Here is a 16,637-nt window from a genome sequence, read left to right as displayed (position 1 = left end):
AAAGAAGAACCGCGTGGTTGTCACGCGCCTGCACATCTTTATAATGCGCCCCTCTGTGCGCGTTCCCTTGCAAAGCAAGCACACCTTCCCATGCACGCGCGCACTCGTTCCTAAGCATGTCACCACTCCAATCAATCACGCGCGATACCTAATCGCGCCTTTCCATTGCGTGCAGCCTTCAATGCGAGCCCCCAATCGCACGGCCTCCAATCGCGCGTTTCTTGCAGCGAAAAAACAAAAAGAAAAGAAGAAAAGAAGGGAAGCATATTAATTATATATTATTATTCAACGACATCGTCCAATGCATATCTACAACACAGATCTACTCTCGACACGATTCGATACCCTTTTCCACTTGGCTCCCACATCGACTCGAGAATGGGGGCTTAATGATATGTCTAATTGGGCCAACCTAATGGGCTTACAATTTCTTTATCTAATGGGCCACGAGCCCAATATTGAAGACCACCATCACCGATGCCTAATCACCTTCAAATAAGGTTTGGGCCGACAATCTAACTAAAGTATAAATAAAGGTTGAAACTCATTCCTTAAAGTGGCCCTATTATCTGAGTATAACTACAATTTGTATTCTCTTAATTATTTCACTATCCGCACGTCTGACTTGAGCGCTAGAGGAGTTTCCGCCGGATCAACCCCGAGCCTAGTTCACGTGTTCTCTGTTCGCAAGTACCTGAGAATCATCTAGCTCTTAAGCCAGTAATCCACTTTACTCTCCTAGCTCATCTTACCTTATTTATTTAAGGCGATATATTTCTAGGATCATCAAATCTTACAATAAATCTTAACAGATTCAGGAATGACTCGTATTAGATATGGTCAAACATTTTAATATTTTGACTTATAATATATTATATTGATGCAGTTAATATTTTATAATCATGAGAACACTTTTAAATTTATGGAAAAATAATAATTAGTTTGCTAAATATTGGAATTTGCAGATTGACCAAATTAACCAATTAATGTAACCGGTCAACAATTTGTCAACTATAAATTCAACTCCTCATTTCAATTTTATTTTTACATCTAAACATAATTAACATGGCTAGGATTTCACCATTCTCCTGCAAATTATTTATTGCATTGGTTGCAATAAAACTATGCACTATTGCCGCTTTCAACGTTGTCGATTTCGGGGCAATCGGAGATGGAAAAACGGACTCGACGTCGTCGTTTCTCAAGGCTTGGGACGCGGCATGCAACTCGATTGTACCGGACGCTACGATGGTTGTTCCACCGGGAATATTCTTGGTGACACATATAACTTTTACGGGACCGTGCAAAAGCAATAATACGAACCTCATAATATTTGGAACTATTATTGCTCCCGATGATTATAAATTCATTGGCTCGGACAAGTTTTGGATTGTGTTCCATCGAGTCCACTGGCTTTCGATCTTTGGTGGTACCCTTGATGCTAAGGGATCTAGTTTGTGGGCTTGCAAGAGTGCAGGAAATCATTGTCCGTTCGGAGCAAGGGTATGTTGGTCATTTCACTTTCGAAATAGTAAAAATATAATTTTTTGTTTTTTTTGTAATTAATTATTGAATTCAATAATTTGCAGTCGATAACGTTCCAATCGTGCAGCTATGTGCTAGTCAGTGGTTTGAAATCGATCAATAGCCAACGGATTCATATTTCTATCAATCAATGTTCGAATATGACATTACGAAAATTGGTAATAATTGCTCCGAGTGAAAGCCCTAACACGGATGGAATCCACATTGCATCTTCGACGGGTATTACAATTAGCAACAGCAGTATTGGGACAGGAGACGACTGCATATCCATCGGGCCGGGCTCCAAGAGCTTGCTGATGGACCAAATCGCATGTGGCCCGGGTCATGGCATCAGGTAAAAATCATTATGAAACTTTTGAATTTCGTCGATTATGACATTTTTTTTATAAACTATGATTTTTATTTCCCGAAGAAAATTCGTAACGGTAGGGTCAAATTATATATAAAATTTTCAGACATAACGATTTTCATTTTGAAAGTATCACATTTTTTTTTCGAAAAAAATGTATTTACAAGATCAATATCAATATTTTGTATTTATTATGTAATTCATATTAGGAATTAACATAATTATAAATGTTTTGAATTATATGTGGATTCATATAAATAAATAAAAATCAACTTTATGATAATGTTTTTCATTCTGATTTTTGAAATCCAATTTTTATTTATATATGTTTTGATTTTTTTTTTTGGATATGAATCCCAATTAAATATTTTTAATTTCCAAAAAGTTTAAATTTTCATAAATTCTAAGTTCGATGATATATCCGTTTGATTTTCAATCATCTTTGTAATTCGTAAGCTACCTATTTGCCTCGATGTTAGCAATTCGTGCTCCTTATGGCAAAAGTAAATTATATCTTTATGCCATATATATATATACATACAACAATAGTAAATAAATATAGGTTTACCCAGTACACCTATATGGTTGGTCAGAGTTCCTTCGTTAAAAAAAATAAAAATAAAATGATCTTGATTTGTTTTCTAATTATTAATTGAATAAACAGCATTGGAAGTCTAGGTAGAAAAGCAATGGAGGATGGAGTGCAAGATGTGAACGTCACGAACTCGATCTTCACAATGACTCAAAACGGCGTTCGGATAAAGTCATGGCCGAGTGCAAATGACGGATATGCCAGAAATCTTTTATTCAAGAATCTCATCATGCAAAACGTCTCGAATCCCATGATCATCGATCAAGACTATTGCCCTCACAAGAATTGTCCTCAAAAGGTACGTACGTACATATATACCCAACGCACATTTGTAACTGCGAGTTTCTTTATTAAAAAAAAAGGGAAAATTACAGTTTACATCCGTCAAGTTTGCACCGATTTCACATTTAGTTCTTCATGTTCACAAAAAACACATTTGGTCCCTCATATTACAATAATTCAACACTTCTGGTCATTTCCGTCAATTTACCGTTAAGCCAGTGATGGGCACAAGCTTGATTCCCGTTAGTAGTAACGGAAAATTGACGGAAATGACTAAAAATGTTGTATTTTTTAAATATCAGGGACCAAATGTGTCTTTTTATAAATATTGGGGACCAAATGTGTAATAGTGCAAAAACTTGAGGGGTGGAAATTGTAATTTTCCCTAAAAAAAAACACTATAGTCTATAGAAAATAAAAATGGTTTATTAATCTAGAATACGTGACATCTATATCTACCACATAAATTCCAAATTTTATATTTGTATATACACGTGGAAGAGAGGCGATTCGATTTTTTTTTATTATTTTTACTATTTGTTGTTTATATATTTCTTAACGAAGCGGGAAATATATATTTGTGCAGATCAATTCTGCGGTAAAAGTGAGCCAAGTGACATTCGAAAATATAACGGGAATATCATGGACACGGAAAGCGTTTACATTGCGTTGCAGTTCGACTAGTCCTTGTGATGGAATACAATTGAAAGATATTGATCTCCATTATGTAGACCATTGGGCGAAGCCTACACAATCGGATTGTGAAAACGCGCAAGTTTCTTTTACCGGTTATGTCTTCCCTTATAATAGATGCTTATAGATTCGAGGGAGTTCCTTTTGTAATTTATTTTGCTCGTTTAATTGAGAGCATTTTTATAATAATACACAATTTCAATGGGTAATTATAGTTTTGATCTGTATAAAACGACCTCAAGCATTAATATTCACCATGATTACAGTCCTCAAACTTACGCATACAGTAGAACCTTGATAAATTAATACTCGATAAATTAATAATCTCGTTTAAATAATAAATTTTCTCGGTCCCGACTCGGGGACAACGTGGGAAAATTACATTTTTCGTCCTCATACTTTACCCACTTTTTCAAAACTGTCCCTAAACATTTTGAAGTTACAATAGTAGTCCTTAATCATTGCCATTTTTTGACAGAATTGGTCCGCCCTTAATTTTTGCCGTTAAGTTGGATGGAAAATGGCATGTGCCTCTCACATGCCTTCAATATAGAACACTACATGAAAATGGACTTTTAACAAAACGCATTGCGTCTTGTTAAAACAGATTTTTCATAATTAAAACTTGATTGAAATTCGAAATTATAAAAATTCCAAAAAAACAAAATCGATATATATTGTTTTAAAATATTTTGAGAAATATTCTTTAAACAATTGAACCATTTTTAAAAAAATGAAATATTGCTTTCCAAAATCAAGATTTTCGGAATTCAAATGAAAACAATGTTTCAAAATAAAATAAAAATTCAATCCGAATAGGTGGGATAAGAAACCTCCATTTCAATCTTCACCATAATTTAATAATGTAAAACTCGATAAATTGTTTCAAACTATTTTTAGAAGTATTGTCTAAAATAATTATATAATGTTTTAAAACCGGAATTTCTTGAATCCAAGAAAATTATTGTTTTAAATAAAATAAAAATCTGATCGTAATAGGCGGAGTAAGAAAACTCCGTTTCAATTTTCACCCTTATTGAATAATTTAAAACTCGATATTTTTTTTCAAACTAAATTCAGAAATATTGTTTAAAAAATCATAATATTGTCTAAAAAATAATATTGTGTTTTATAATCGATTTTTTTGGAAAATGAATGAAAATATTATTTAAAAATAAAATAAAAATTCGATCAAACTAGGCTGCATAAGAAAACTCCTTTCCAATTTTCACCCATATTGAATGATTTAAATCTCGACATATTGTCTCACAATTGAGATTTTTGGAATTGACTAGAGGTGAAAATTGGAATGGAGATTTCTAATTCCCCAATTCCTATTGGATTTTTTATTTTGGTTTGAAACGATATATTTTAATTGAATTCCAAAAATGCCGATTTTGGAACAATATTTTAAAATTTTAAACTATATTTTGATTTTTTAAACAATATTTCCGAAATGAGTTGATTTTCTTGGAATTTACGTGATTTCGATTTTATATTAAATTTTAATTAAAAATAATAATTATAAAAAATATGTTTTAACAAGACACAATGCGTGTTGTTGAAATTCCATTTTCATGTAGTGTTGTAAATTGAAGGCATGTGAGAGGCACATACCATTTTCCATCCAATTTAACGGCAAAATTTAACGGCGGACCAATTCCGTCAAAAAATGGCATGATTAAGGACTACTATTGTAACTCCAAAATGTTTAGGGATAGTTTTGAAAAAGTGAGTAAAGTATAAGGACGAAAAATGTAATTTTCCCGGGACAACGTGGTAAATTAATAATTCGCTAAATTTATAAGATAATATACATTCGAAAATTTTAAGAAGCCCCATTAAATATATAAATTAATAATTTATAAAAATAATTTTTAAATTACATGGTACAATACATATTTTATAGATCTATGAAGGTTTAATAAAATATGATTTAATTGCCGTTTGTTTCTTGTTGAAGTTCACACTACCATCAATCTCGTGCCTCACTTTTGTTAACATTGTTAGAACTTGTGGTATAGCTTACGCATAACTCAACATGAAATTGTTCAATACCATTTTTGCTTTAAGAGCTTGCGTTCGTGAAACAAGCTCTATAGTGCATTGAACTCATGATACAATAAATAATATACACGTAAAAAATTAAAAACATGTATTTATTGAAAATAATAATAAAAATAGTTTCATAAATCAATAAATTATTAATTAATATATAAATTAATAATTATTAATTTATCGATAAGTTAATATTTCCCTAAATTAATGGAATTTTGATGGTCGCTTAATTTATAGAAGTTTAACTGTATATATATTAGCATTTTTGGTTTTATCGTCAAATCGGGTGTTAAGTTGGACGGAATAGTCATTTGCGTCTCGCGTGCTCTTCTCCAATTTCCACCCTGGTGTCTCTTGTCCGATCCCCGTCGAACAAATCTATTTGTGCCTTTTCTCATGCGTTTCTCGACCTCCTTGTGAGGATAGCTTGTCTTGATTATTCCCTTGTCAAAAAGTGTCAAAAATGTCTACATGAGGCGCACATGAAGATTACATCCAACTTAAATCGGAAACTTGACGAACGAACCAAAAAGTGTTAAATAATGGGAATTATTGAAATAATTTGCACCGGATCCATAACTATTTACTTCACTCTACAAAACTGCTTCTGTTTTTAGTGCACAACAATTTAATGAGATTGGCTTAGTATAATACTCCATATATAAAACTTACTCTCTCTTTTTCATTTTATTTGTCGTTCTGAGCTCATGTACGCGTATTAAGAAAGTTAATAAATATGCATGGATTCTAGAAAAATCATAATAAAATGACTAAAAAATCACTCTCGTTAATTACTTCATCATGAAATTCTCTTAATAGTAGTCAGGGCAAATTTGAGAGAAAACACAATAAATGTTCCATTGGTATTGTAAAATGACAATTATTTTGAAATAAAAAAATATCTCGAAAGACAAATAAAATAAGAAGGAGAGAGGATATATATATATATATATATATATATATATATATATATATATATATATATATATATATATATATATATATATATATATATATATATATATATATATATATATAACTGAACCTGTGTGTACTGTTAATAATGACAAATTGACAGTGCTGACTTTATCCCATGTAGCATCACTTGACTTTTGTATTTTAATATAATCATGGTTAATTAAAAAAGAAAAGTATAGCAATAGAGTTAATCAGTTAATATGATTCTAATTTCTAATCAGATTCCAAATTACTAACCGTATATGGTTAGTCAGTTACCATGGTTGGAAACAAAGGGAAGAAAAAAAATAATGGAAGAAGCCTCACCTTCTTACCATCTGCAAATTTGCTCAAAAAGTCCTCTCTCTCTCTCTCTCTCTCTCTCTCTCTCTCTCTCTCTCTCTCTCTCTCTCTCTCTCTCTAATACAATGGCTGGAAAAGCTGTGCTAGGAGCTGCCATAAAAGTTCTACTTCAAAATCTGATCTCAATTTTGAGGGAGCAAATTAGCTTCTTTGGAGATTTCAATGAAGACTTGAAAAGGCTAAAAGTCTCCATCTCGACGATACAGAGTTTCTTGAACGATGCGGAGAAGAAGCAATTCACCGATGAAACTGTCGAACGCTGGTTAAGGAATCTCGAACGTGTGGCTTTTGATGCCGGTAATGTCTTGGATGAGCTCAACTATCAACTTCTCTCCAAGAAACTTCATACCGATAACACAACAAAGACAAAGGTACGAGGCTTCTTCCCACACAATATTCATCGTCTAGAAATGGCACGTAAAGTCAACGATATCATTAAGAATTTTGAAGAGATCAACGACGAGGCACGCAAATACGGCCTTCAAAACGCTTTGGATGCAGATGTAAATGCTCGTTTTGACGGAATAGGCCCATCTGCAGGTCTAGAAATTGATTCGTTCAGTATTGATACGATTTTTCTTGCAAGAGAAAACGACGTGTCTGAAATAGTGAAGATGATGACTACTCTTCCGAATGATCAAGTACTCTCTATCCTTCCTATTTTCGGGATCGGTGGGCTCGGAAAGTCAACGGTAGCAAGACAAGTATTTAATCATGAAAAGATAAAGACTCATTTTGCTAAGTGTATTTGGGTGCATGTTTCTGAAAATTTTGATGACACGATACTTTTCAAGAAGATTCTTATATCGTTAACAGAAACAAATGCCGAATTTAGAAATAAACAAACTCTTCTTGAAACTCTTCAAAGAGATTTGGGAACTGCAAGATTTCTACTTGTCCTCGACGATGTTTGGAACGACAGTAAAGAAAAATGGGATGAATTTATTATCGCCTTGATTAGAATTTGTTCTGCTACAGGAAATGGTATCATTGTTACTACGCGACGCGAAAGTGTTGCTTCACTGGTCACAACACTTCCTATTTACATACTAAATAATTTGTCAGAAGACGAGTGTTGGTCAATAATCAAATCAAAAGTTGTTGGAGAAGGTAATATTCCATCAGAATTTGAGACAATTGGAGTATGCATTGCGAAAAGATGTCGTGGTTTGCCATTGGCAGCCAATGTGGTCGGCGGATTGTTGCGTGGTAAGTCGATTGATGATTGGCTCTTTGTTGAAAAGAATTGGGTCTCGGATATAGGAGATGAAAAATCTGTCTCCAATATTTTGAAACTAAGTTTTGATCATTTATCGTCACCGTCGCTCAAAATGTGCTTTGCGTATTGTTCGATATTTCCTAAAGGATTTAACTTTGAAAGGGAAAAATTGGTTGAACTTTGGATGGCAGAAGGATTTCTTGGAGGAAATGATGATATGGAGATTGTGGGCTACGAATTCTTTAATCTTCTCTTACAAAACGCTTTGTTGTTACAATTTGTACTGACAAAAGTCTATCACAATATAATGTATTATAACATGCACAGTATTGTGCATGATCTTGCATCCTCTATTTTAAATTTAATCGACCAAGCTCGGTACATAGGGATGCAATCTATTAGTGGTGAATCGCGTGTTATGCCAAAAGAACAAGCAAGTTGTCTTCGTACATTACTGTTCACTGGTAAAATATGTGATCTCATATTCTCAGAGTTCAAATCGTTGCACGTTTTAATTCTGAATCCGGGTGATGGTGTTTCGAATGTTGTTGAAGAGTTGCCAAGTTCCATTAGAGAGCTAGTACATTTGAGATGTCTCGACGTTTCAGGCAGAAGAATTATGTGTTTGCCAGACTCTATTGGTGAACTCTATCACTTGCAGACGTTAAGAACGTATGCTTATTTGAAGAAGCTACCGAATACGTTGAAGGACTTGATTAGTTTGAGACATCTCCACATTCGTCGTGGGATAAAATTGCCTCCAGAGATGGGAAGATTAAATTCTCTTCGAACACTACAGTACTTTGGAGTGGGCGATGAAAAGGGTCGTAGAATTGGTGAGCTCGGAAGCTTGAAGAATCTGAAAGGGGAACTGGAGATTTATAATCTTGAAATGGTCCGCGACAAAGAAGAGTCTCTTAGAGCACATTTATTTCAGAAGCCAAACATAGTCAAGTTAAAGCTCGAGTGGGGTTTTGAAAATAGAGAAGGTGAAAATAATGATGAGAATGTTCTGGAAGGCCTCCAACCCAACCCAAATTTAAAGAGCTTATGCATTCGTCGATTTGGAGGAAGACGTTTGCCATCATGGTGTTCAAAAATGTCGGGGCTTAATAATTTGACGGAGATAACAATTGAAGGTTGCACAGAATGTGAACAAGTTCCAACGCTAGGGCACTTGCCACATCTCAAGAATCTTTATCTAATTAGCTTGGAGAATGTAGAATCCATAGGTTTGTCATTCTATGGAATCGACAAATACGGTAGCACATCTAGTAATACATGTGTTACCGTATTTCCGGCACTTGAAAGGCTCGAGTTGTTCAATATGTCGAAGTTGACAGAGTGGTTAGAAGCAGAGCTAACACCGAATGCAACCGAGAATCGACGACCATCTGATCGAGTGGTGGTATTTCCTTGCCTTGAGCACTTGATGGTTAAAGATTGCAAACAATTGACGAGTGCTCCAAGTCATTTTCCATGGCTTAAAGAATTGGAGATTTCTCAAATGCACAATGGGTTACCTCTCGTGAGTATATGTGGGGTCGAATTATTCTCGCTTACGAGACTCCGAATCGATTCAATTGATGGATTGGTGTGCCTCCCGGATTGGCTATTCCGTAACAATCGAAATCTAATGTGGTTGCAGATAACATTGTTCGAGACTGAGAGAATTACCTAACGATCTATACAGCCTCGTCGCTCTTGAGATATTGAGTATCGAGTATTGTCACAATTTGAAGACAATAACACATCCGCACGAATCAAATAGCGCGCAATTATTAGGTTTGACGTGCCTTCGCGAATTGAGTATTAGGGGATGCCGCGAGCTAACCAATTTGCCAAGTGAAATGATGGATTCGTGTGCGTCGTCCCTCGAGAAGTTGCAATTGTTTGAATTGAGCAAGATGAATATGGAAATGCTGATCGGGAGCTTGCAGAAAATGTCTCGTCTCACCGACTTGACAATTGATCAGTATAACTCACATTCGTCAGTTGTCGATGCCATCTTGAAAGCATCACCAAAATCTCTTCGGAAATTAGACTTGTACGGAACACATTATTCTCAATACCTACCGAATCAACTTCAACATCTCACTACTCTTTCTGAGTTATGTTTATGGGATTTCGGAGAGATGGAAGAATTGCCCGAATGGTTTGGAAACAACGGCAACAACTTGTGCTCGTCTCTACAAAAGTTGACTCTATGCTACTTCAAGAAGTTGCGCCGCTTGCCGTCTAAGGAAGCAATGCTACGTCTTTCCAAATTAAGATATTTATACATTTACGATTGTCCGATGTTAAATCTGAAAAGAATACGAGACGGAGATGATTCTGAGTGGCCCAAGATTTCGCATATCCCCTACGTCTCAATGAATGGAATTCGAATTCCGACTAATGCCCACTAAACCACGGACTAATGCTCACTAAACCACGACCAACCGTAGGACTAGTGGTAGGGGTGTGCACGGGTCAGTACGGCTCGATTTTTGGGCCATTTCTTTTCTACTATAATTCGCCCAACTTTTTTAAAAATTGGGGTGATTTTTGGATTTATTTCAGAACTACAATAAAGCGTCACTTGAAATTACGCCTTATAACAACCGTCGGATTGGGCTTTGATCAACGGTCCACTGTCTCATTTTGTCATCTCAATCGAACGGCCATATTTAAACTGGACGATCCAACGGCTCTTAAAAGGCGTCACTTGAAATGACAGCCTTTGACATGCCACACAGGTCAAAGGCTGTCATTTCAAATGACGCCTTTTAAGAGCCGTTATTTCGTTTATATCAAATGGCTGGAATTGAGCTGAATTTTTTTTTATTTTTCTTAATTCTTTTTATTGTTTTTAAATTGTATACTTAGTTGAACTTTCATTTTAATTTAATTATATGTTGTAATTTAAATTTTCTCTTTCATTTATTTATCTAATTTGTTTTATAATTAACTATAAAATAATACAAAATTAATTAATTAAGCTAACAAAATAATTAATAATTTCTTGCATAAGTTATAAATAAAGAACATTTTTTTCAATTATATTACTTTTTTTAAACTTATATTTTATTAAATAAAAATAATAAAATGCCTAATTATTAAGAAATTATTTTTTTCTCTCCAAATGCTTTAGTATGAAAATATTAATAAAATTCCTAATTATTAAAAATATACTTTTTTATATACTGCCATGAAATAACTAAAAAAGGAAGAAATTCAAAATGAAAAAAATAAAAGATTTTATTTTGAAAAAAAAATAAGTAATTAAATGTTTTGAAGAAAAAAATAAAAATATCAAAATTTCCCAAGTAAAATTGACCGAAAATGTTAAAACAATATAATAGAAAATGGCTCAAACAAACTCTTATATTTATAGAAACAAATTAAATAAACTAAAGGATTTGGAGAGAAAAAAAATATTTCCTAATAATTAGCTTACTCATTTCCTTATGCCTTTGTTTAAAAGGGTGCAAATTTAGACCGGATGGCCTGTTTTAATAGGAAAATCGGATGCCATAAGATAATTGACACGTGGATAGTTTAAATAAAATATAATTAGGATTCTAATAATTTGAAAAAAAAAAGAAAAAGGAAAAAGAAAACCCAATATAACTCGTAATCCCTCTAACCCTAATTATAATCATCGTGATTTATTAAGAATTAAGATTTAACAGTGTCACATGTCAAAAAATTAGTGGAATCTGATTTATATTAAATATCGGCTGATCCGCTCAGAATTTAATCTCTTGTTTAGGACCGGCAATTGAGCCGAACCTAATCGAAGCCCGATGGCTTGGTCTGATTATATTTGAGTCGAGCCTAGTTTTCAGTAAGTCGGATCGAGTTTGAGCCATTTTACTAAACCCGATTTATTTATCATGAGCCGAGTTTGAGCCTACTATGACTCAACCCGAATAAGGCCCGACCGATTAGGATAATAATAAAATATATAATATATTTATTATTTTAATACTATGACTCAACATATAACTTATGACCGTATAAGATTATTTGATTTTGCGAAGAAAAAATTCAAAATAAAAGGAATTAAGTAGTGACGGTGGCAATAACTTAAATATGAATCAAATGCAACACATCACCGAGATTTGAGAATATAAAATATTTCCAATAATAAGAGTTACTAATTTTTTTTTACTTTTTTCGGTTTTATTTTCAATTTTTTCCAATAACTTTCAAAGATCGTTTAGGGTTTTTTTTTAATATAGCTTCAATGGAGGTAAATCTTGTTCATCACTTATTTTTAATAAAAAAATTACTCATTACAATTATATAGTAATGGGGCCCGATATAAAACCGAAACCCGAAAAAATACATGAGCCGAACTTGAGCCTATTTTAATGAGGCCCGATGACATGTGAGTTTGAGCCTATAGTAACGAGGCCCGATGGTATGTGAGCTTGAACCGACCCAAGCTTAGCTCACATGACCCGATTGTCAGCCCTACTCTTGTTTAAATGGACTTGGTGTCTTAGTTCGAAAAGGAGAATCTTTTATTATTCTTGTTTTGGCTAAGAAATAATGTTTAATTATTCTCATTTATTTGCAGAAATAGTTTTTGAAGTATTATTATTCTAATTTCTAATTAGCATAGTGGACAACAACAAGTCAGGGATTTAGCTTAATTAGTGGTGGGCATGTATTTGAAGTATTGGTCCAATTAGGATATGCCATTATTTCAGTACAACGTAAGATTGAACCTGTCTATGTGTTTGAAATTTTGACAATGACTACTTTATGGCAAGGAGCAACACTTGACTTTTGTATTTTAATCATGGTTAATTAAAAAAGAAAAAAAACATATAGCAATAGAAATAAAAAAATAATATGATTCTAATTACAAATTACCATGGTTGGAAATAAGGGATGGAAAAAAGAACCGAGGAAGCCTCACTTCTCACCATTCACAATTTGCTCTCTCTCTCTCTCTCTCTCTCTCTCTCTCTCTCTCTCTCTCTCTCTCTCTCTCTCTCTCTCTCTCTCTCTCTCTCTCTCTCTCTCTCACACACACACACACACACTTTAAAGAAAACAATGGCGGCAGAAGCTGTGCTAGGAGCTGCCGTAAAAGTTCTACTTCAAAATTTGATCTCAGTTTCAGGGGAGCAAATCAGCCTCGTTCGATATTTCAAGAAAGACTTGAAAAAGCTAAGAGATTCCGTCTCCACGATCCAGAGTTTCTTGAACGACGCGGATAAGAAGCAAGTCAACGACGAAGCTGTCAAACAATGGTTGAAGAAGCTCGAAAGTGTTGCTTACGATGCGGATAATGTCTTGGATGAGCTCCACTATCAACATAAGAAAATCCGGGCTCAACGCAAAATGAAGAAAAAGGTACGGGACTTCTTCCCATACCCCATTCGCCATCCCGAAATTGCACGTAAAATCAAGAAAATTAATAAATACTTGAAAGAGATCAACGACGAAGCCAACAACTATGGCCTTCAAAAGGCAGTGGTGGGTGCATATGCACCTGTTGATGGACCATTAGGCCCATCTGCAGGCGTAGAAACTAATTCTTTCGGTAATGATTCGATTTTTCTTGGAAGAGAAAATGACGTGTCTGAAATTGTGAAGAAAGTGACTACTATTCCAAATGATCAAGTATTCTCTATTCTTCCAATTGTCGGGATGTGCGGAGTGGGCAAGTCAACGGTAGCTAGAGAAGTGTTTGATCATGAAACGATAAAGAGTTATTTTACTAAGCGTTTTTGGGTGAATGTTTCTGAAAATTTTGATGACGTGATTCTTTTAAACAAGATTCTAACATCCTTAAAGGGAAAACACGTCGAACTTGGAAATAAAGAAGCTCTTCTTGAAAAGCTTCAAAAATATTTGAAAACTAAAAGATTTTTACTTGTTCTCGATGATGTTCGGAATGGTAGTCAGGAAAAATGGGATGATTTTATTAATTCATTGAGAATAATTAGTTATGGGACAGGAAATGGCATTATTGTTACTACGCGACTTGAAAATGTTGCTTCCTTGGTCAAAACACTTCCTATTCACAGACTAAATAACTTGTCAGACGATGAGTGTTGGTCCATAATCAAAGCAAAAGCTGTTGGACAAGGTAATATTCCATCAGAATGTAAGCATGTTGGATTATCTATTGCAAAACGATGTCAAGGTTTGCCGTTGGTAGCCAAAATGGTTGGAGGTTTGTTGCATGATAAGTCGGTTGATGAGTGGCAGTCTATTGGAAAGGATTGGCTCTCGGAATTAGGAGATGAAAATTCAATTTCCAAGATTTTAAAATTGAGTTTTGATCATTTGTCGTCACCATCACTAAAGAGTTGCTTTGCATACTGTTCGATATATCCTAAAGGATTTCACTTGAATCGGGAACGCTTGGTGGAGATGTGGATGGCAGAGGGATTTCTTGGAGGAAATGATGATATGGAGATTTTGGGCAACAAATTTTTCAATCAACTTTTAGAGAACTCCTTGTTGTTACAAGTTATGAGGAAAAACGACTATTATTACATGCACGATCTTGTGCATGATCTTGCATCCTCTATTTTAAATTCAAGCGACCAAGTTCGGTACATAGGCTTCCAATCAATTAATGGTGACTCGCGTGACATCTTAAAAGAAAACGCAAGTTATCTACGTTCGTTACTGCTCAATGATAAAATGTGCGCTCTCATGTTCTCCGAGTTCAAATCCCTGCATGTTTTAATTCTGATACACAATTTTCGTGAAGAGTTGCCAAGTTCGATCGGAGAGCTAATACATTTAAGATGTCTCGACATTTCAGGCACCGTAATTAAATGTTTGCCGAACTCTATCGGTGAACTCTATCACTTGCAGACGTTAAGAGCACCTAAGGTTTTGAAGAAGCTTCCAGACGTAGTGAAACACTTGATTAGCTTAAGACATCTCCACATTCCTCAAATTGAATTACCTCCAGAGATGGGAAGATTAACTTCTCTTCGAACACTACCGTACTTTGGAGTGAGCAATGAAAAGGGTTATGGAATTGGTGAGCTCGGAAGCTTGAGTCTCCAAGGGCAACTGAAGATTTATAATCTTGAAAAGGTGCACGACAAAGACGTGGCTAAGAGTGCAGATCTATTACGAAAGCCAAACATATTGAAGTTAACGCTTGAGTGGAGCTCCGTAGTAACGCTTGAGTGGAGTCCCGGGAATAGAGACAACGAGGGTGTGTTGGAAGGTCTCGAACCCCACCCAAATTTAAGGAGCTTATACGTTTGTGGATTCAGAGGAAGATTTCTACCATCATGGTGTTCAATGCTTAATAATTTAACGGAGATAGGTCTTGAAGATTGCAAAGACTGCGAACAAGTTCCAACGCTAGGGCACTTGCCACATCTCAAGAATCTTTATCTGATTAACCTGAGGAAAGTGAAATCCATAGGTTCGTCTTTTTACGGAATTGAAAATTGTAGCACGTCCGGTAATACAATTACTGTATTTCCGGCGCTTGAAAGGCTCGAGTTGGTAGAAATGTGGAGGCTGACAGAGTGGTTAGAAGCAGAGTTGATGCCAAATCCAACAGAGAATCGACGACAATCTGATCAAGTGGTACTCGTGGTATTTCCTTGCCTTGAACATTTGATGGTGAAAGATTGCGGGCAACTGAAGAGTGCTCCTAGTCATTTTCCATGCCTGAAAGAATTGGTGATTTATAAAATGCATAGAGGATTACCTTTGTGGAATATATGCGGGATCAAATTATTCTCGCTTACAATACTCCGAATTGATTTAATTAATGGCTTGGTGTGTCTCCCAGGTTGGTTATTCCGTAATAATAAAAATCTCTCGGAGTTGTGGGTATCGTGTTGTCCAAAACTGAGAGAATTACCGGGTGATCTACACAACCTCACTGCTCTCGAGATATTGAGTATAGACGATTGTCCAAACCTGAAGACAATAGCATATCGACACGAGTCAGACAACGAGAAATTGTTGGGATTGAGTTGCCTTCGTCAATTGAGCATTACTAACTGCGGAGGGCTAACCCATTTAGCAAGTGAAATGATAGAGTCGTGTGCACCGTCCATCGAGAAGGTCGAATTGCGTTATCTGAGCAATTTAAGGGTTCATATGGGAATGCTGATCGGTAGTTTGCAGAAAATGTCTCGTCTGTCGGTGTTGACAATTTGTGGTGTTAAGATGATAAGCGCTGATGTTACGGTAAACGTCACGGCCAAATATCTTCGTATATTACAATTGGAGGGGGTGGGGCATAGTGGGGAACTACCGGATCAGATTCAACATCTCACTGCCGTTTCTTCGCTGTACTTGAGTTATTTTGGGGAGATGGAAGAATTGCCCGAATGGATTGGGAACAACAACAACTTGTCCTCGTCTCTGCGGATATTATCGCTATGCCACTGCAACAAGTTGCGTCGTCTGCCGTCTAAGGAAGCCATGCTACGTCTCACCAAATTAACCAAGTTATGCATCTCCCGATGTCCGATGTTAAACGTCAAATCTGAGTGGCCCAAGATTTCGCATCTCCCTTACGTCGAAGTGGAACGACGGCAAATTCCAACTAATAAGGCATATATACAACACAGATAAGGTCTAGAGAA

General features: G+C 35.3%; 3 protein-coding genes across 3 annotated transcripts; all 3 read left to right on the top strand.

Annotated features, from left to right (window-relative positions):
* The first annotated feature begins 1,052 nt into the window (after nt 1-1,052).
* On the top strand, nt 1,053-3,667 carry LOC105950554 (polygalacturonase-like). The gene is made up of 4 exons (XM_088820431.1): nt 1,053-1,503; nt 1,590-1,879; nt 2,559-2,784; nt 3,355-3,667. Exons 1-4 carry the CDS (start codon nt 1,066-1,068, stop codon nt 3,586-3,588), a joined length of 1,188 nt encoding a protein of 395 aa, XP_088676557.1. The 5' UTR covers nt 1,053-1,065; the 3' UTR covers nt 3,589-3,667.
* Nucleotides 3,668-6,839: 3,172 nt separating this feature from the next.
* Nucleotides 6,840-9,739, top strand: LOC105950555 (disease resistance protein RGA2). Its single transcript, XM_012973921.2, has one exon. The coding sequence runs from the start codon at nt 6,905-6,907 to the stop codon at nt 9,737-9,739; it is 2,835 nt and encodes a 944-aa protein (XP_012829375.2). The 5' UTR covers nt 6,840-6,904.
* A 3,371-nt stretch (nt 9,740-13,110) lies between these two features.
* On the top strand, nt 13,111-16,626 carry LOC105950556 (putative disease resistance protein RGA3). The gene has a single exon (XM_012973923.2). The coding sequence runs from the start codon at nt 13,111-13,113 to the stop codon at nt 16,624-16,626; it is 3,516 nt and encodes a 1,171-aa protein (XP_012829377.1).
* The last annotated feature ends 11 nt before the right edge of the window (nt 16,627-16,637 follow it).

This window comes from Erythranthe guttata, chromosome 7 (assembly GCF_056151865.1).
Source record: "Erythranthe guttata isolate IM_541 chromosome 7, IM_541, whole genome shotgun sequence".
Taxonomy (NCBI): domain Eukaryota; kingdom Viridiplantae; phylum Streptophyta; class Magnoliopsida; order Lamiales; family Phrymaceae; genus Erythranthe; species Erythranthe guttata.
This window is presented reverse-complemented; position numbering and strand designations above follow the sequence as displayed.

Coding starts and splice junctions, on each gene's coding strand:
- LOC105950556 (XM_012973923.2), top strand. CDS start 13,111: ATGGCGGCAGAAGCTGTGCTAGGAGCTGCCGTAAAAGTTCTACTTCAA.
- LOC105950555 (XM_012973921.2), top strand. CDS start 6,905: ATGGCTGGAAAAGCTGTGCTAGGAGCTGCCATAAAAGTTCTACTTCAA.
- LOC105950554 (XM_088820431.1), top strand. CDS start 1,066: ATGGCTAGGATTTCACCATTCTCCTGCAAATTATTTATTGCATTGGTT. Junction 1,880..2,558: donor GGCCCGGGTCATGGCATCAG/GTAAAAATCATT, acceptor TTGAATAAACAG/CATTGGAAGTCTAGGTAGAA. Junction 2,785..3,354: donor ACAAGAATTGTCCTCAAAAG/GTACGTACGTAC, acceptor ATATTTGTGCAG/ATCAATTCTGCGGTAAAAGT.